At 34.4% G+C, this 21,897-nt stretch overlaps 1 protein-coding gene across 1 annotated transcript in view; it reads right to left on the bottom strand.

Annotated features, from left to right (window-relative positions):
• Sbf2 (SET binding factor 2) overlaps positions 1–21,897 on the bottom strand; it is a 444,817-nt gene that overhangs the window by 220,978 nt on the left and 201,942 nt on the right. Inside the window, exons 4-6 of the mRNA XM_027942390.2 lie at positions 10,812–10,934; positions 9,385–9,495; positions 7,729–7,834 (exon numbers count right to left, since the gene is read on the bottom strand). Of these exons, the coding sequence (XP_027798191.1) occupies positions 7,729–7,834; positions 9,385–9,495; positions 10,812–10,934 (340 nt within the window). The remainder of the gene's footprint in view (positions 1–7,728; positions 7,835–9,384; positions 9,496–10,811; positions 10,935–21,897) is intronic.

Genomic DNA, 21,897 nt, shown 5'->3' with positions numbered 1-21,897 from the left:
AGAAAATTTACAAAAAAAGAAGCGTAGCTGAACTAAGCAACTGAAAGGAGGTATTGTTTAATGGTTATGAACAAAGGCTGAAGTGTGACATTAATTAAATATATGTGCTAGGCATGGTGATGTATGCCTATAATTCCAGCTACTCAGGAAGCTGAGGTAGGAGGATTGCAAATTTGAGGCTTTGTCTCAAAAATTAAAAAATTTTAAAAGCGCTGGGGACATAGCTCAATGGTAGAGCAACCCTGGGTTTAAGCCCCAATACCACCCCCCCACACACACACACAGAAAAAAGAAAGAAAGAAAGAAAGATATAATGCACATATAAATAGAGCTTAGCAATTTGGGAATCTTTAAATATAAGAAGTCAATTGCCAAATATATATATGGTCACATAAAATCCAAGATCTTAAAAAAAAAAAAAAATCCAAGATCTAAATATTTCCCAAACAGCAATTGTTAAAAGAACAACTCAACTAAAAATCTAAAACAGGTATAGTATATTTAGTTCTTTCTTGTACATAGTAACTGCTTTTTTGGGGTCTGAGGGGAGGTCTAGGCTAATCATACCAGATTGCCCAGATTCCTAGTCTGTGCCCATTCTGATTGACCAGGTTTTTATCTAATTTTAATTCTAAATCAGGAAGCAAAGGAACCTGAGTAACAAACACTGGAGAAGGATAAGATAGACTAATTGGAGAATTATGTAAGAAATGAATAAGAGGGTAATGTCCTGGGCAGAAATAACTCTTTCAATTAAAATGTCTTCCTTTTTTTTTGTCCCTTTCCTTCCTTCCTCTATTATTGAATCATGTTAAACTACTGAGATATATCATAAACTGCTTAATTGAAGAGATAAATATAAAGAAATCTGAAGCAGGCTCTTTTTTTTCTTTTTCTTTTTCCTTTCTGGTAATGGGGATTGAACCCAGGCCCCTGGAACATGCTAGGAAAGCACTCTATCACTAAGCTACATTCCTAGCCAAGTAATCAGTTTCTTTTTTAAAAATCAATCAATTAATTAATTTGTTATACATGACAGCAGAATGCACTTCAGTTCATAGTACACAAATGGAACACAAGTTTTCATTTCTCTGGTTGTACACAAAGTAGAGTCACACTATTCGTGTCTTCATACATGTACCTGGAGTAATGATGTCTCTCTTATTCCACCATCTTTCCTACCCCCATGTCCCTTCCCCTTTCTTCCCTTCCCTTCCCTATTCAATGTTCCTCCATTCCTCCCATCAATTTCTTAATAACATTCTATTTCCTATGGCTGGATTGAGAGACTTCATCAAACATCTTATTATTCCATTAAAGGCTTTTCATTACTTCCTGCTCTTTTGCATTATTTTTCTTCTGAGATACTCCTCTTACAATTTTATAGCTAGTAAGAGTTCTCCATTATTGCATTAGTTATAACATACTATAATTTAAAAAGACTACTTGCTTCTCTACTAGGCTAAAAGTACATCTGGAATAAGAGCTATGATTTGTTCATATTTATATTCCTAGTGACTAGTACAGGAACTGGCACATGGTAATAGGCTTTGTAAAAACTATACTTCTGCCATTATATAAGAAGGGGAGTTCAATAGAGACTTTGTGGTGTTTATTCTAAGAAATTAAATTGAACAGTCTTCTTTAGAGATCCCTAGGCTTCTGGAATAGAGTACACATGATATGCAGTTTCTTCAATAAAGTGCTGCACAATGGGCTAGCAAGAAGATTTAATTTGTTTCAAATCCCTAAAGAATATTAGCTGATATTCAAGCTGTCAAAAAATAATTATCATAGATATAGTAAACCAAATTTCCTATTTCCATCTTTTCTACCTAGGGAACAATATGCCACTCATAGTGATAATCTTAAATTCTTGTGCAGTCAAATTCCCAAAGTATCTTTTCATAACCATAATTCATATAGTATCAGAGGGGTTATAAAAGCCAATTCCTGTGAATACAAACTTAATTATTATTAAGAGAATTGCTACTTCATTTTTTCCCATTATAAATGACAATAAGACTAAAACAAGTAATAATGCTATCTGAACAAGCGAGAAAATTCAGACAACATATAAATGTTGTCCAGGAACTAGATTTTGACCCTTTAAGGAAAAAAAGACAAAAAACATTCTCCAATTGAAACATTAATCAAATGGTTCAGAAACTTACCAATCAACTTATGCTTCTTAAAAAAGTACTAATTTTAAGGTAAATAGTTTTTGGAATCCTAAGCTTTCCTGTTAACTTCTAGCATATTTTCATCTTTCTATTTTAGGTACATATTATTTTTAAATATTTTTTAGTTGTAGATAGATACATACCTTTATTTTATTTATTTATTTTTTTGGTGGTGCTGAGGATTGAACCCAGTGCCTTACACATGTTAGGCAAATGTTGTACCACTGAGCTATAACTCCAGTGCCAAAAGTACGTAGGTACATAACACTTAAATAATTACATAGTATTATAGATAGAAGTTTTTTCAGAGGAAGACAAATGTGAAAATATCAAAGATTTTACATTAAAATATTTAAAAGCAGAAATAACTTTTTGAATAGAAAGGTACTGCTGCAATCAATATTTTAAGGATTTTTATGTACAAAGTAGAAATAATGTTTGAAGGTAAAAATGCAAAAAAAAAAAAAAACCCACTTCAGGCTATTTTAATAATTTCAAAATAATATGTATTTAGTATCACAGAGAATTACTGGAGAATTACTGGCCCAATGGTAGCTAATGAAGAACTGGCTAAAATTATATGGCCACACAAAAACAAAGTAAGCATACACAAAAGAATCAACCCAGATGGTACAAAGACTAATATGATATAACTATGGAAATAGAGTGATGATAGATGAAGGCCCAGACCATTTTTGTCAGTGATTTTAAAAATGTCTAATAAAGAGTATACTGTAAAAACTGGAGAATAAGTATTCGAAAACTAGTGTGTTTGCAATTAAAGTCCAAATTATAGATGACCAGACATGACAAAGGATATCAAGAGAATCTTACAAAATCATTTAGGTCAGGGAGGGATACTGAAGTTAAATGGGTATGGATTAGATTAAAGTATCAGAGGGGCTATAAAAACCAATTCCTGTGAATACAAACTTAATAACATTAAAATACTGTTTATTGTACTTAAAACACAAATCTTTAGGCAATCAAAAACACTTTACACAGGCTTCAACAAGAAAACAAACAAGATGGTAAGCAAGAGATGAAGAAGATTAACAGAAAATTATGGGGAGTGAGGCTCAGAATAGTAGTATTCCACATAGCTGTTTCAGGCAAACACAAAAACTTTTCAAATTGTGAAAAAAAAATGATTATCATAACAATTCTAAGAGAGAAGAACAAAGGAAATGCTATCTCTACATTTAGACTTTTCATAGGAAAACAAGTCAAGGCTACAAAAGAATACTGAAGTCTTATCTGCTTCCTTTTTTGGGCTTGGTAAATTCCACCACTACCACTTTACCCTAAACCCAGGAGGCGTACTCTGATAATGGTCTAATATTGGCCTTCAACAATGAACAGCCTAACCAAAAATGGTGATAAGAGAATGACCTAGCCAGAATTAGCATCACCACACGCTTTGGAAAAATAAAACTCTGCATATAGTGATTCATCTTTCTTTCTGTCTTCCTTCCTCATCTTTTTTCTAGTCTTTCTCTAAAAAAGAATTTAGAAAAAAAAAAAAAAATATATATATATATATATATATATATATCTCAAAAGGATAATTAAGTTCAAAATACTAGAGAGTAAAATAACTAAATTTGATCTTCAAATGAACAATCATCTTGTATTCTGGCACTCTTCATTTGTACCGATTTTTTGTTTGTTTGGTTGGTTTTTGCAGTACTTGGGATTGACCCCAGGGCCGTGTGCATGCCAGGCAAGAATTCTACTATTGAGCTTTATCCCCAGTCTCCAAAATACTTATGAGATATGATTACCATTTTTCATGGTGAGCATATTCATTTATTTATTCAATAAATATTGATGACTTTTGTGCCTAAAGCACTGTGCCAGATAGTAGACACATAATAAGACAGTAGCTCTTGAAACTCATCATCTCATAAGGGGAAACTTCTTATAGATAAAAAGGGGGAAAGCACAGGATAGACTTTCCACACCATTTGAAAGATACCCAGGAATTAATATATACCAGCCCTAGACTGCCTACCTTTAGAATCTCTGTAATATGAGAAGGATAAAATCTGAAGCCATTGTATTTTTTTTATTCCCTCCCCCACTTATTTTGAATTAGCTTCCACATAACAGAGAGAACATTTGACACTTCACTTTTAGGACTGGCTTATTTCACTTAATATTACAGTCTCCAGTTTCATCCATTTAATGGCAAATGCCATGATGTTATTCTTCCTTATGGCTGAATCATACATCATTTTGTGTATATACTATATTTTCTTTATCCATTCATCTGTCAAAGGCCCCTAGGTTGATCACACAAATGGTCAACACATACATGAAAAAATGTTCAACATCTGTAGCAATCACAGAAATGCAAATCAAAGTTACTTTGAGAGTTCATCTCACTCCAGTCAGAATGGCAATTATTAAGACCATAAATAAGAATAAAGGTTGGCAAAGACATGGGGGAAAGGTATACTCCTATATTGTTGGTAGAACTACAAATCAGTACAACCACTCTGGAAAGTAGTACAAAGATCCCTCAAAAAACTAAGAGTGAAACCACCAAATGCACCAGCTATTCCACTCCTCAGTATATGTCCAAAAGATTTTAAATCAGTATACTAAAATGATGCAGTCACATCAATGTTTATGGAAGCACAATTCACAATAGCTAAACCATTGTATTTTAAAAGTTTCTGTTAATTTAAGGAAAGTTACACATAAAGAAGCAGTTTTACAGTTTAAGTTTTTGTTCTAAAATAAAAGAGACACAGAAAAGCACACCAAATTAATGACTTAATGAATTATCTTATAAACACTATATCAAGAAATAGAACTCTGTCACCAACTCCAAAAGCCTCTTTCAATTGCTTCCCAATCATAACCCCTCTGTTGCCATAAGTAGACTTGTGCTTAACCACTTTCCTAAAATTTCCTACAGGCAGTTTTATTATCCAAAAGTACATTCTTAGGCACTACAGTTCAGTCTTACTCTATTTAAAAGACTGTGTATCTTTTAAAGCTCTTTTATACTAGAGGTTCTTCTTCCATTTTTTTCTTTATAATTTATTTGTTAAAAAACCCAGGGCAAAATGAATTAGAGAAGGGAAAACAACAACAACAAAACCCAGGGCAGTTGAATGATAGTTTTGATAATTAAATTCTTTGGTACAATGCAATGTGGTCTTCTACCTTCTGTCATTTCTTGTCATGAGATTCTGGTAATTCCTTGTGTAGTGTGTAGCAAGAATAGGCACTTAATATCTGTTAATTTCTTTTTATGATGCTTAGATCACACATGTTGATGCTTAGATCTTCATTTATTGAGAGCTGAAAATGATGATACTCCATCATTTTCCACATTTATTAATTATAATACAATTATCCTCATCTACTATTAGGTTACCATGACTTTTTTCTTTTATTGATAAGTTTTCAAGATAACAAACTGGTTCCCTGTCATATTCTTAGGTGACAAATCCTTTTCAATATTAAGTATTCAAGCAATTCAAAATATTGGCTGGGTTTCAACTGCAATTATAATACCATCTTAGATCAAGCCTCTTTTTTTAGGGAGAGGGTGCTGATGATTGAACTCAGGGGCACTCAACCACTGAGCCACATCCCCAGCCCTATTTTGTATTTTATTTAGAGTTGCTTAGTGCCTTGCTTTTGCTGAGGTGGCTTTGAACTCTTGATCCTCCTGCCTCAGCCTCCTGAGTTGCTGGGATTACAGGTGTGTGCCACAGCTCCTGGCTTAGATCAAGCCTCTTTGGGATGGCTCCTTAGTGGGGAATGAAGGGGGAAAGAAAGGGAGGTATGGGGGAACAAAACTAACTAAATTATAAACCATCATTAATATCTAACCTAAAACAATTTCACTGCCCAATAAAAATCCTGTACCCATTAGCAGTCATTTCCATTGCCTCCTTATTCCAGCCCCTGGTAACTACTAGTCTACTTTCTGTCTATATAGATTTGCCCATTCTGGACATTTCATATAGAATCATATAATATGTGGTCTTTATATTTGGCTTCTTTCACTTGACATGTTTTCAAGATTCATGAACATGATAATAGGTGTCAAAAATACTTCATTACTTTTTATGGCTAAATAAGTTTCAAATGTGTGGATATTGTTTATCCCAGCCCTTTTTATTTTTTGTTTTGAAACAGAGTCTCATTAAGTTGCTGAAGCTGAATTTGAACTTGTAATTCTCCAACCTCCTATACTGCTAGAATTACAAACATGAGCCACCATGTCTGGCTTGTTTCCATTTTTGCCTATTATGTATTAATGTTGCTAAGGATATTCATATACAAGTTTTTGAATGAGTATGTTTTCACTTTTCTTTTAGAATTTTTTGATACTTTTATGGGAGGAGGGGTGCTGTGGCACTCTACCCCTGACCTATATCCCCAGCCCTTCATCTTTTTTATTTTGAGACAGGGCCTTAAATTGCTGAGTCTAGCCTCAAACTTGGATTCCACCTGCCTTGGTCTCCCAAATTGCTGGGATTGCAGGCATGCATCATCACATCTGGATAGAATTTATATATTCTGACACACATCAATACCCGAAAACCCATCAGTACAATCAAGATTACGAATACAAATTTCATTCAAAAATTTTCTGTATGTCCCTTTGTAATTTTTCTCTTTCTATTTACAAGGCAACCAGAGACCTGTTTCTGTCACCACAGATTAGACTGTACATTTTAGAACAGAGACTGACTTGTAAAGTATGAATTCTGTTTTGTCTGGTGGTTTTCAATCAACATAATTATTTTCAGGTTATACTATGTGGCTGCATATATTAATAATTCATTCTTTCCTTTGCATTGGCATTTCATTGAATGGATACACTGCAGATTTTTTTATATCTATTTCCATTCTTAATTATCCATTACCACTGGTGAACTTTGAACTTGTTTCCAATTTTCTACTACCACAAAGAAAATGACTATGAACATTCACGTGCAAATACTTTTAAGGACATGTACATTTTTCTTAGGTAAATACCTAGGAGTAGAAAGATCATATGGTTTAGCTTTAAAAAAAAAAAAGTAAAACCATGTTCCAGGTAACTATGCCACTTAACATTCCTAATAGCAATGAATAATGGTTCCAATTCTTCTGTATCTTCTCCAATACTCAAGTAAATCTCTGAAAAGCTTGAACACTGGATATGCCTCTTTCTTCCTCTTGAGGTAAAAGCCTCAAATTGTGTGAATTTTTACAAAGGCACAAAGCTATGTAAGCCATAGCAAGAATCCCCCTATGCTCTTTATTGTTCTCAGATGCTTCCAGATATCCACACATGCCAGTTCTTACGCTACCAATGAAGTGACACAGAAACAAGTCCCTCAGGCAGCCTCCCCCAAGACCAGTACTTGGGAAGCAAGCTCTATACTCTTCTCCTGTCCCACTTGCAAGCAGGGAAATATTTAATAGTTTGTTTTATATATTATTGATTAATGTCAGATGATATAAACTTAAAAAAAAAATCTTCTTCATGGGCTTCTATAAGAAGACGTTGAAAATGGGAGAAAAGACATACCTAACTGCTGGAACAGAAGAGCCACACTAGTGCCTGTGACAGGAAGACTATCGTGTAAAGGAGTCTGAATCAGCTGTCTATCTCCTGCACCCAAGGAAAACAGCTTCTGCAGAATTGGAGAAACACACAAATACAAATTGATTTCTGATATTTTCTAAAAATAAAAATCCCCCTGAAGTTCAATTTTAGAGCAAATGACCACATAAGAGCCAATTAATAGATGCAAAGGGCAATAACATATAAATTAAAACATTCAAGATACTTTGTGTATAACTAAAAATGGTATGAGAAAATTGTTAAAAGTTCAAATGTAGTAAAAATGAGACAGAAATATCACTGACAATCATCACTGACTAAAAAATAAAAGTGTTTGGAATAATCATACTTGTTTTTTTTGTACATTCTGACACACATCAGCACCCGAAAAACCATCAGCACAATCAAGATTATGAATACAAATTTCATTCAAAAATTTTCTGTATGTCTCTTTGTAATCTTTCTTAACAACAACTTTAGTTGTTGTCATAAGACAATTCTGCTTCTTTAAAGTTTAGGCCATCTGTGACCAAACTCCCATTTAATATTCTGCCCTTATAATGGAGATGAAGAAGAGAGTAGGAGGGGGACAAAAAGAGGGAGACAATTTAAGACAAAAGATACCAGGAAAAGACAGAGGACAATTAAAAGACAAAGGGCAAGTAAGGAAAAAAGGATTCCAATTTCACTATACATAACATCTTAATCAGACTGAGCACAAACAGTGTGATTTTTAGCAGGTTTCCCCAATAATATATAAGCAGCAGCAAAAATAAATGTTCAACTAATAATTTTTAGGGTTTAAGGAAAAGAGTATATTCTTTTTGTTTGGATGCTGGGGATTGAATCTGGGGCCTCATGCATGCTAAGCACACACTCTACCACTGAGCTACATTCCATAACCCAAGGTTTATTCTTTGAAATGTATGGTTGCTGCTGGGCTTGGTGGTGCACACCTATAATCCCAGCGGCTTGGGAGACTGAGGCAGGAAGATTGCAGGTTCAAAGCCTGCCTTAGTAACTCAGAAAGGCTCTATGCAATTTAGGAGACCCTGTCTCAAAATTAAAAAAGAGGCTGGGGATGTGATTTGGTTCAATCCCCAGTACCCCCCCCAAAAAAAAAAGCATGGTAATAAATGTAATAAATAAATCATAACTGTTAAAATTCTACTTCAGAGACATAGAAAAAAATCTCAAGACATACAGACTAAAGAAATCTATGCAGAAGTAGTTATAATATTACAAAGATTATTAACTCAAACGTTCTTTAAGTTAATAATGAGTTATACACAAAAGTAAGAAAGGTAGAAAGAGCATATTTAAGAGTTCAGCCTAAAAACTATATGCCCCCCAAAATATAAACTAGAGTTCAAGTTACACAAAATCTGACTAATAATTATACTATGTGAAAGGTGAACCCTGTGTTAAAATTACCTCATGGCCTAAGAAAATAATGAAATCCTGAGTATTTAGGAGGAGACTATAGAGACAATGCTTAACTAAACTCGGATGCTCATTAAAATAAAAATATTTGAAGACTTCTTTCTTTTCCTTTCTTCAAAAACTAAATTAACTGGAGGGAAAGTGGAACAGTCTCCATCTTCCTTCTATTCTATTTACCTGAGACCCTCCAGCTGCTGGAACAAGGCAGGCACAAAGGTTTGCAATGAGACTTTCCAAGGAGACATTCAAACTATCCACATACACAGTATAGATCAAACCCAGGCAAGCCTGCAAAGGGAAAGATACATGTAGTTACGTCATGGAAAAAGTTCAAGAAACAAATAGTCATGACATTAGCTTCTACAAAAACTTTTCTTTAAACCAAGTAAGGTATAGTCTACAATGAATGTGAAATAAATTTAAGCAGCAAATATTATTAAAGTTTATTAAATTTCCTTCTAGGACCAGAACCTCTAAATGAGCTTCTGGCATGAGTTTACAGAAAGCAGAAAGCCCAATTTATAAAACAGGTGTCTTATCTATACTCAGATAACTACTCTAGACAATTTGCAGGGCTAACACTGTTTTTGCCATACTGTTTTAACTAGTTATTTCAACTTACTTTGTGAAACTCCAGATTTCAAGATAAAATTTAGAGATTTTGTCTTGCTTTATATTCATTATTAATCCAGAACATTTATTCAATGGAAATTTTAATGTATAAGAATTTTTTTATTAGTTGCTCAAGACAATACAATGATCTTGACATATCATACATTTGATTCAAATAGGGTATGAATTCTCATTTTTTCCACATGTACAGATTGCAGGATCACATTGGTTATACATCCATGTGTATACATATAGCAATCCTAGTGTCAGTTGTATTCTATAGGCAAGATATAATTAACACTTTAAGTTCAGCAGAAAGTAGGTGGTAAAATGAAAGATTAAAATGTGATCTTTATAAATCTTTCAATTTACTGAAATGTGTGACCAAAAAGTTAATAATTAGGAGTTACTGATTGTCACTGAAATCTTAACACTAAGTTAATTTTTGTAGAATATATAATCTCACCTTCTGGAAGAGTTTTTCAGAAGTTACATATTACTATACATATTTATTAAAGATTAAATTTTCTTCTTACATTTGAAAATTCTGAGTATCTAAAAAATCTGGAAACAATACTTTAAAGGTGCACTGGCAGTAGTATGATCAAAATTAACTGAAATATCAAGTAATTTTACTTATTTCAACTCAACTCCTAATAAACTGAATAAACATATACAAGGTTGTTAAATTATTAATGCATTTTAAATTTTCTACAGATAAACAAATTATTTCCTTAGGATTTCTACATTTTTGCTTGATTAACGTGGAACCTGTTTTAAACAAACATTATATCCTTAGAAGTGCAGTCACATTAACTTACTCAGGTATTCCTTTGATCCAACATGAATTTATTTATTCTGTTCACTCTAATCGATGAATCACTAAATCAATCTAACAATATTTTTGATACAAATAACTTGTTGCCATGGTTCATTCAAAACAGATTTTACTCAATGATATAAATTAATAACAATAACTAGGAGTTCTTTACCCTAAAAATTTCTGGATAATCTAATCTGGATACCAACACCAGGCTTTTGGGAGCAAATACTTCTGCAGGCTGAATTAAACCAGCTACTTCCTCTTCACCTTCAATCTCTTCCTTCTTTGTTCCCTAGAAAAAGCAACATTGCAATCAACAGAATTTTCTTAGTTCATTATTCATAAAAGTTAGATGTTGCACACACCTTCCAAATAATTTATAAGAATCCAAAATTAATTACAAAATATAGTTTATATAATTCACAAAGAAATTATAAAGTAAGAGATAGTTATTTCATTTTTGAAAAGCTCCAGATTCTCCTTCCTTCCTCCCTCCCTCCCTCCCTAAGACAGGGTCTTCAGTCTCCCTGACTGGTCTATTACGCCTGAGCTCCAGCAATCCTCCTTCCTCAGCCTCCCAAGTAGCTGGGATTATAGGTCTGTGTGTTGGCCTTCTGCATTTCCTTTTTCAGATGTCAGTAATAAAAACTGAATAAGACGAGTTGAAATTATTTTAAGTAGTACCCAAACAATTAAAAATGACTTTCACATAAATGGGACGTCAGCTTTCAAGAGAAGAAAAAAATCTTTTTTAGAAATAAGGCATTCATTTTTGCTTTTATTTTTCAGCTTGGCCCAATCTTTCAAATGAGAATTCTAAGGCTTACAGAATATTCAGTGCTCTTGGGAGTAAAGAGCAATGAGCTCTAAATTGCTTTTGCACATAAACAACAGTGTTAATATTTTGAGAGAACATGTTTGTGCAGAAAATAAGTTTCAGAATGTACTTAATGCCATAGAAATGCATGTTTATAAATGGCTAAAATGGTAAATCGCAGGTAGATTTTAACTCAATAAAAAAGAAAGTCCTAAACAATAATAAAACAACAATTAAAAAAATCTATTTCCAGATGGGAAAGTAGCTCAGTGGTTGGTGTGCTTGCCTCCCTTGCACAGCAAGCCCTGGGTTCATTGCCCAGTACTAAAAAATGAAAACAAAAATCCATAAATAAACAAAAAATCCCCTAAGTTTTAATGACTCAATACTGATCAATAAACTTGGAAAAATACTACTCTCATTTTTGACTCAACAAATATTTGCCGTGTACCTGTTGTTCAATAGTACCAATCACAGTGAAAGTTTTATGAAATGTAAGGGGCAAGGCAGTAAAGCATTCAGATTTAGTACTAGATGCTCTAAGATTCTCGGACATTTTCCCTAAATAGAATTACTTTCTTACTCCTTTATACGAATCAAAGGTCCATCTTAACATTTACTTTCCTCCCTGAAGCCCTTCTTTCCTATTTTTTTTCTTTCTCTTACTTTCCAGCATCATTCACCAATATATAAGACTTGCTTATATATATTTCTTCTGCCAACCTTTCCTCAAAATGCTATATCTAGCTGCCTCCAGTTAATGATAAGCAGACATCACAAACATCCAAAACATAGCTCCAATCTTTCTCCCTAAACTTATCCTCCTTCAGCTGTCCATCAATTAATGGCAATTCTTTTTTTCACTAGGCAAACCAAAAGTCCTGATTTCCCTCTTTCATAGACCATATCCAACTGTCAAGAAATCCTGATTTCTCACCACCTCCATTGCTACCACAATACTTGGAGCTACCACTATCTTTTGTCTGGATTATTACAACAGCCTCCCTTCATTTCCTTTATTCTTCTTTTTAAAAAATATTTATTTTTTAGTTGTAGTTGGATGAAATGCCTTTATTTTATTTATCTTAATGGGGCGCTAAGAATCGAACCCAGGGGCAAGTGCTCTACCACTGAGCCACAACCCCAGCAGTCACATTAACTTACTTTATTCTTTAACTCTTCTTTGTTTCCTTGCTGCCTACAAACACATCAGGCATGTACCCATCTACAAATTTATGGACTTGCTTGTTCTTTGCCTGAATACTTTTTTCTGATATCTTAATGGTTATGTCCCTCATCTCCTTCATTTAGACTTTTGCTCTGATGAGACTTTGGTGACCAATGGACTGGAAAATGCAATGCCCTAAAACTCTGATATCCTATTTTCCTTCTTTATTTTTCTCCATGGTACTCATCACTAAACAACATATTATCCATTTTATTTATCTTGGGTTTTGATTTGTCTGTTTCCCCCACTAGAATATGTTCCCTAAAAGATGGGACTTCTGTTTTTTGTTGTTGTTGTTGTTGTTCAACAGTGACTTCTGGGGGCTGGAGATGTGGCTCAAGCGGTAGCGCGCTCGCCTGGCATGCGTGCGGCCCGGGTTCGATCCTCAGCACCACATACAAATAAAGATGTTGTGTCCACCAAAAACTAAAAAATAAATATTAAAAAATTCTCTCTCTCTCTCTAAAAAAATAGTGACTTCTGACTTCCTAAATAGAGACTGGGTTCACCACTGATACTTACTATTTGTTCAGTGCATAAATGTAGGAATACTTTTCTTGGAATAGTTCTCTGCATATTTTACCAAGGGAAGTCTTTTTCTCCTTACTTACTGAGGCCAATAACTATATTTTCATTTTCCTTTAGAATCTATTTAGTCTTGAATAGAATGCAATATAACCAAGACTTAACTGTTCATAGAATATACATAACCAAAGATAACTTTCTGTATATATAATAAGGCCCATCTACTCTTGAAAGATTTTCATTTGTTACAAATCAAAAACTAAAATTAGGTTGGTTGTTTTCTGGAATCCTTAGAAATAATAAAAATGTGATGAGTATGAATTAACCAAAGATTTCCACACTTAATGAATCATATTCTTCATGGATTACAAACAAACTCAACATGACAAAAGGATGACTGAAATTCCTGGAAGAGATAAACTTACCCACATTTTTATGAGACTGATAAATGCCCTAGAGTACCATTAAAAGACAGCCTGAAGAGCAGATGACCATTTCAATAAATAACCATTAGCCTACTTTGACCAAAACAAAATAGAACATCTTGTCATTTCTTAAAGCTGCTCTTTAAACACTCCACAAAAAGGAATAGTTATTTTAAAAAAAGGTCCAATACACTATAACTCAATATTAAGTAAAAATAATTTCACTTTTATATTACTTTTTATTATAGATGTTGACTTTTACTTGTAAATCCTAAAATTATTTTTGTTTCTAATAATTCTCCTACAAGAATACAATGTCTAAAATATAAGAGAAAAATTCATGCTCCTACTTTTCAAAGCAAAATTATAGTGTTGTGATAAAAGAAACAACCCAGAAAGTTGTTAGATAAAATAAAGTTTGTTCCAGGAGATGATAAGGTGATGTTTTGAATCAAAATTTTCCAGAAAGGATTTATCATATAAGTGTACTACTGTCTCTTCTACATAGTTGCCAGATTGTTTTATATAATAATTACATAATGATACTGGCTTTATTTGATGTATGTTTTACAGTGGCAGGCTTTTGCATTGAAAATATGTGAAAAACTTAAAAATAAGCAGGGAAATTCAAAACAGTCAATGAATTTAAGAGATGTTAAGATAATGCTTTGAAATTTAATATTTTATAGTATAAATCATTTTTACTTATTATCCAGTTTAGTAATATTTATAAACCCTTCTTCTAAGATTATTCTTGGCTTTTAGTAGACCCAATTAAATACAAATTTACTCTACATGCTGTTTACTGAATTATCTCACACTGACTTCAAAGGTCACCTTATCTCTGATTCATATCATAACCACATGCCACATCTTGCTCCTTTGGAGTATCTTTGACTACAATTGTTACAGTGAACTACATCTGCTAGAGAGATTCCGAGCCTCTGTGTAGTTCATATTGGTAGAGTTGATAGTCCCAGTGCTTCCATATATGGGCTACAAGAGTAACGCACCATATTGATCTGCCCCCAAAGTGCTATTACCTTTCAAACATGTTTGAAATAAAATGCTGAAAGTACTAGAGGGTGATTTTTTTTTAATTGTAGATGGACACAATACCTTTATTTTATTTATTTTTATGTGTTGCTGAGGATGGAACCCAGGGCCTTGCACATGCTAGGAAAGCGCTTTACCACCGAGCCACAACCCCAAGCCCTAGAGAGTGATTTTATGTGATGATTTTTCCAAGCAGACAGGCACTAGCTTTAGAAAGTTTATCTTATCAACCACTCAGGTTGAATAAATACTTCAACTTCATAATCATTTCATTTTGATGCTTGATTCTTACATTAAACCAGCTGCTAAGTCCTGTCTCTTCTATTCTCACAAGAATTGTTGCAACTAACATCTTCTGTGTTATGTTCATTTTTCAACAAGTACTCTTTCACACTAAAATTCTTCCCATAACATTCTGTTAAGCACTCAGTTTTTAAAGAAAGGATAAAAGGAATACTGAAAGTAAAAACTTTCAGTTCTATGGGCTGGGGATGTGGCTAAAGCAGTAAGGCGATTGCCTGGCATGCGTGGGGCACTGGGTTCGATCCTCAGCACCACATTAAAAAATAAATTAAAAAATTTTTTTATTAAAAAAAATAAAGATGTTGTGACCACTGAAAAATAAGTATTAAAAAATTCTCTCTCTCTCTCTCTCTCTCTCTCTCTCTCTCTCTCTCTCCTCTCTATCTTTAAAAAAATTTTCAGTTCTAAGTTTTCTTTTTGAAATATAATTTATTACACTGTACCATTTTGGAGAAGTTGCCTCAGTAAAACAATTTAAGGGCTTTAAAAATTTCCAGAATTGGAAATATAGGAGTTTTAGTAGTTACAAAATTCTTTATGGTTTAAAATTCCCCCAGAAAAGCTGTCTCGTTTCTTGCCAAATAATCTTTTAATCACAATGGCATGGTCACATGGGAAAACCTGTTTTATCTTTGCATTGGTCTGTAAAATAATGACTTCATAAGGAATATAAGTTTTAGGTTAACAAGTCTTCAGATAAATCAAGCCACTTCATTTTGAGTTTACCTAAAATTGAGTTTACCTCTAGCAAAGAAAATATGCTACAGATATGTACCTTCAAGAGCGTAGCAACTAGGCTATACAGTATTCAGAGGCAGGACAAATTCAATTATAGGGCAATTTTTTATTCACCCATAAAGTTTCCTATGTTAGAGGCATATAGTTCGTAAGTTTATTTTGCTGCTACTAGCGGTGTTTTTAATACTTACAAGGCAGCGATTTCCAAAGTGTTTTCTCCTGGAAGCTTATAGACATTACTTATCCCACAAATTTCGGAAACAATAACGTAAACCAAGTTTTATAAAAATAAAAGGTTTCTTTACTGCAGGATTTCTCAGACTTTGATATGCAGATATTATCTGTGTAACTTCAAGCAAATGAGGTATATAGCATATAGTATTTTTCCTCTTTACTCCAGACTTCTTGCCCTCTGGAACACATACTGGAAAAGGTTGTCTTACACTAGTCTAGTATACAAAAAGTGTTGAACAAGTATGTATATGTTCATATGTTCTATATCATATGAGCATAGGTAAACTCAATGTTTGTTTCAGAAACAGATTATTCTACTTTTATTAAATCTCATATTTCACAAAGTAAGGCAAGATTTGAAAAGACAAGGTATGTAAGCCAGGGAACTAAGCAGACCTAAGAAGTTATGTTGGCATGCATGTTCTCCATTCTCACCAGACAAATTAGGAAGATCTACTATATGTATATATATATTTTTCTAATTGTGACACATCATACATAAAAAGAGTATACTTTCATTCATCTGCTTGGACATGATGTAGAGTTACACAGGTCACATAATCATATAAGCACATAGGATAATAATGTTGGATTCATTTTATTATTATTCCTACCCACACACCCATCCCTTCCTGTCACTCCCCTCTGAAAAATAATTTTCTAAAATGTCTACATTGCAGAAACATTTCACAATTCCAATTCTCCAGTATATGATGATTAATTCATTAATTCTGATTGTTCTTTATTTTTATTTTATTATTATTTATTTTATTAGCTAAACATGTCAGTATAATGATCTTGACAATTCATACATTTGAATCAAATGGGGTAAAATTTCTCATTTTTCTGATTGTACAGGTTGCAGAATCACATTGGTCATAAAATCACCTATATACATACAGCAATAATAATGTCTATTTTATTCTGCTGCCCTTCCTATCCCCCCTTCCCCACCCTTCCCCTCCCATCACTTCTCTCTACCCAATCTAATGTGACACACTTTTTTTTTTCTCCTCACAAGATCATACATGTATTCTGTATAAAATGAGGGTCTCCTTCCATCTTCCGTGCAAATCCCCTACTCCCTCATTTTCCCTCCCACCTCTCTTACCTCTTAAGTGGTAATTTTCTTCTCATGCTCTTCCTCCCTATCCCATTTTGAGTCCCCGCCCCTACTTACATCAGAGAAGATATTCAGCATTAGTTTTTTAGGGATTAGCTAACTTCACTTAGCATAATCTGCTCTAATGCCATCCATTTCCCTGCAAATGTCATGATCTTGTTATTTTTTAATGCTGAGTAATATTCCATTGTGTATAAATGCCACATTTTTTTATCCATTCATCTATTGAAGGACATCTAGGTTGGTTCCACAGTCTAGCTATTGTGAATTGTGCTGCTATAAACATTGATGTGGCTGTGTCCCTGTAGTATGCTCTTTTTAGGTCTTTTGGGTGTAGTCCGAGAAGGGGAATAGCTGGGTCAAATGGTGGTTCCATTCCCAGCTTTCCAAGGAATCTCCATACCGCTTTCCAAATTGGCTGCACCAATTTGCAGTCCCACCAGCAATGTATGAGTGTACCTTCCCCACCCCACCCCACCATGCCCCCGCCCCACATCCTCACCAGCACTTATTGTTGTTTGACTTCATAATGGCTGCCATTCTTATTGGAGTGAGATGGTATCATAGAGTAGTTTTAATTTGCATTTCTCTGACTGCTAGAGATGGTGAGCATTTTTTCATGTATTTGTTGATTGATTGTATATCATCTTCTGAGAAGTGTCTGTCCTTGGCCCATCTGTTGATTGGGTTATTTGTTTTTGTTGTTTAACTTTTTGAGTTCTTTGTATACTCTAGAGATTAGAGCTCTGATGTTTGAGGGGTAAAAATTTGTTCCCAGGATGTAGGTTCCCTATTCACCTCACTTATTATTTCTCTTGCTGAGAAAATACTTTTTAGTTTGAATTCGTCCCATTTGTTGATTCTTGGTTTAAATTCTTGAGATATAGGTGTCTTATTAAGGAATTTGGGCGCCTGCAAGGTAGGCAGACCTGCGACCCACCGGCAGAACCGGCCCAGCGGCCTGCAGAGGGGCAGAGCAGCTGCCCGCGCCTGCAAAGTAGGTGGAACTGCGGCCACCGACAGAACAGGCCCAGCGTCCCGCAGAGTGGCAGAGCCGCCACCCGCGCTTGCAAGGTAGGCAGACCTGCTACCGACCGGCAGAACAGGCCCAGCGGCCTGCCGGCGTGGTAGCCACATTGCCCCAACTGGAGGAGAGGCAGAGCCGCCGCCCGCGCCTGCAAGGGAGACTTTGCAACTATACAAGAGCAATATAAATATATAGGGGGAAAATTCAATAACTCAACAGTTTCACCAAGCAGAAAGAAACGCGAACAGTATGAAGAGACAAGGAAAGAAAGGACCACAAGCAATGCAGGTCAACTCAACATTAGAAGAGGTAATATCTGTAGCAGATGGAATCTCAGATAAAGAATTCAGGATATACATGCTTCAGATGATCTGGACTCTCAAGGAAGACATTAGACAGCAAAATCAGACAATGAAAGATCACTTCAACAATGAATTACATAAACAAATCCAAGAAGCAAAAGATCAACTATACAGGGAGATAGAGGTTATAAAAAACAAACAAACAGAAATCCTAGAAATGCAGGAAGCAATAAACCAACTTAAAAACTCAATTGAGAATACTACCAGCAGAGTAGAACACTTAGAAGATAGAACATCAGACAATGAAGATAAAGTATTTCCACTTGAAAAGAACATAGACAGCTCAGCAAGACTGTTAAGAAACCATGAGCAGAACATCCAAGAAATATGGGATAACATAAAGAGACCAAACTTAAGAGTCATTGGGATACAGGAAGGTATAGAGGTCCAATCCAAAGGAATGAGCAACTATTCAATGAAATAATACGAGAAAACTTCCCAGACTTGAAGAATGAGACAGAATCCCAAATCCTAGAAGCCTACAGGACACCGAATGTGCAAAATCATAAGAGATCCACACCTAGACACATTATAATGAAGATGCCCAACATACAGAATAAGAAGAGAATTTTAAAAGCTACAAGAGAAAGGAAGCAGATTACATTTAGGGGTAAACCAATCAGGATAACAGCTGATCTTTTAACATAGACTCTGAAAGCTAGAAGATACTGGAATAACATATTTCAAACATTGAAAGAAAATGGGTTCCAACCAAGAATTGTGTATCCAGCAAAATTAAGCTTCAGGATGGAAGATGAAATTAAAACCTTCCAAGATAAACAAAAGTTAAAAGAATTTGCAACTAGAAAACCATCTCTCCAAAAAATCCTCGGCAAAACAGTACAGGAGAGGAAATGGAAAATAACAATGAAAACCAACAGTGGGAGGTACTACAGTAAAGGGGGTAAAATAATCAAAGAGGAAAACAAACCATGTTTAGTAACATAAATAAACAAATATGGCTGGAAGAACAACCCATATCTCAATAATAACCCTAAATGTTAATGGCTTAAACTCACCAATTAAGAGACACAGGCTAGTAGAATGGATCACAAAACAAAACCCAACAATATGCTGCCTACAGGAGACGCATTTGATAGGAAAAGACATACATAGGCTGAAGGTGAAAGGTTGGGAAAAATCATATCACTCATATGGACTTCGGAAACAAGCAGGAGTGTCCATACTCATATCAAATAAAATAGATTTCAAGCCAAAGTTAATCAAAAGGGATAAAGAGGGACACTACATACTGCTCAAGGGAACCATACACCAACAAGACATAACAATCATAAATATATATGCCCCAAACAATGGTGCAGCTATGTTCATCAAACAAACTCTTCTCAAGTTCAAGAGTCTAACAGACCACCATACAATAATCATGGGAGACTTCAACACACCTCTCTCACCACTGGACAGATCTTCCAAACAAAAGTTGAATAAGGAAACTATAGAACTCAACAACACAATTAATAACCTAGACTTAATCGACATATATAGAATATACCACCCAACATCAAGCAGTTACACTTTTTTCTCAGCAGCACACGGATCCTTCTCAAAAATAGATCATATATTATGTCACAGGGCAACTCTTAGACAATATAAAGGAGTAGAGATAATACCATGCATCTTATCTGATCATGATGGAATGAAACTGAAAATCAATGATAAAAGAAGGAAGGAAAAATCATGCATCACTTGGAGAATGAACAATAGGTTACTGAATGATCAATGGGTTATAGAAGACATGAAGGAGGAAATTAAAAAATTCTTAGAGATAAATGAAAACACAGACACAACATATCGGAATCTATGGGACACATTGAAAGCAGTTCTAAGAGGAAAATTCATTGCTTGGAGTTCATTCCTTAAAAAAAGAAAAAAACAACAAATAAATGATGTCATACTTCATCTCAAAATCCTAGAAAAAGAAGAGCAAAACAACAGCAAAAGAAGTAGAAGGCAAGAAATAATGAAAATCAGAGCTGAAATTAATGAAATCGAAACAAAAGAAACAATTGAAAAAATTGATAAAACTAAAAGTTGGTTCTTTGAAAAAATAAATAAAATCGACAGACCCTTAGCCATGCTAGCGAAGAGAAGAAGAGAGAGAACTCAAATTACTAGCATACAGGATGAAAAAGGCAATATCACAACAGACACTTCAGAAATACAGAAGATAATCAGAAATTATTTTGAATCCTTATACTCCAATAAAATAGAAGATAGTAAAGGCATCGATAAATTTCTTAAGTCATATGATCTGCCCAGTTTGAGTCAGGAGGATATAGACAACCTAAACAGACCAATATCAATTGAGGAAATAGAAGAAACCATCAAAAGACTACCAACTAAGAAAAGCCCAGGACCGGATGGGTATACAGCACAGTTTTACAAAACCTTTAAAGAGGAACTAATACCAATACTTTTCAAGCTATTTCAGGAAATAGAAAAAGAGGGAGAACTTCCAAATTCATTCTACGAGGCCAACATCACCCTGATTCCTAAACCAGACAAAGACACTTCAAAGAAAGAAAACTACAGACCAATATCTCTAATGAACCTAGATGCCAAAATCCTCAATAAAATTCTGGCGAATCGGATACAAAAACACATCAAAAAAATTGTGCGCCATGACCAAGTAGGATTCATCCCTGCGATGCAAGGCTGGTTCAATATACGGAAATCAATAAATGTTATTCACCACATCAATAGACTTATAAATAAGAACCAAATGATCATCTGGATAAATGCAGAAAAAGCATTCGACAAAGTACAGCATGCCTTTATGTTCAAAACTCTAGAAAAACTAGGGATAACAGGTACATACCTCAATATTGTAAAAGCAATCTATGCTAAGCCTCAGGCTAGCATCATTCTGAATGGAGAAAAATTGAAGGCATTCGCCTCTAAAATCTGGAACAAGACAGGGATGCCCACTCTCACCACTTCTGTTCAACATAGTTCTCGAAACACTGGCCAGAGCAATTAGAAGAAAGAAATTAAAGGCATAAAAATAGGAAAAGAAGAACTTAAATTATTACTATTTGCAGGTGACATGATTCTATACCTAGCAGACCCAAAAGGGTCTACAAAAAAACTATTAGAGCTAATAAATGAATTCAGCAAAGTGGCAGGTATAAAATCAACACGCATAAAGCAAAGGCATTCCTGTATATCAGCGACAAATCCACTGAAATGGAAATGAGGACAACCACTCCATTCACAATATCCTCAAAAAAATAAAATAAAATACTTGGGAATCAACCTAACAAAAGAGGTGAAAGACTTATACAATGAAAACTACAGAACCCTAAAGAGAGAAATAGAAGAAGATCTTAGAAGATGGAAAAATATACCCTGTTCATGGATAGGCAGAACTAACATCAGCAAAATGGCGATATTACCAAA

This window comes from Marmota flaviventris, chromosome 9 (assembly GCF_047511675.1).
Source record: "Marmota flaviventris isolate mMarFla1 chromosome 9, mMarFla1.hap1, whole genome shotgun sequence".
Classification (NCBI taxonomy): domain Eukaryota; kingdom Metazoa; phylum Chordata; class Mammalia; order Rodentia; family Sciuridae; genus Marmota; species Marmota flaviventris.
The sequence above is the reverse complement of the archived record's forward strand: the minus strand, read 5'-3'. Positions and strand labels throughout refer to the sequence as shown.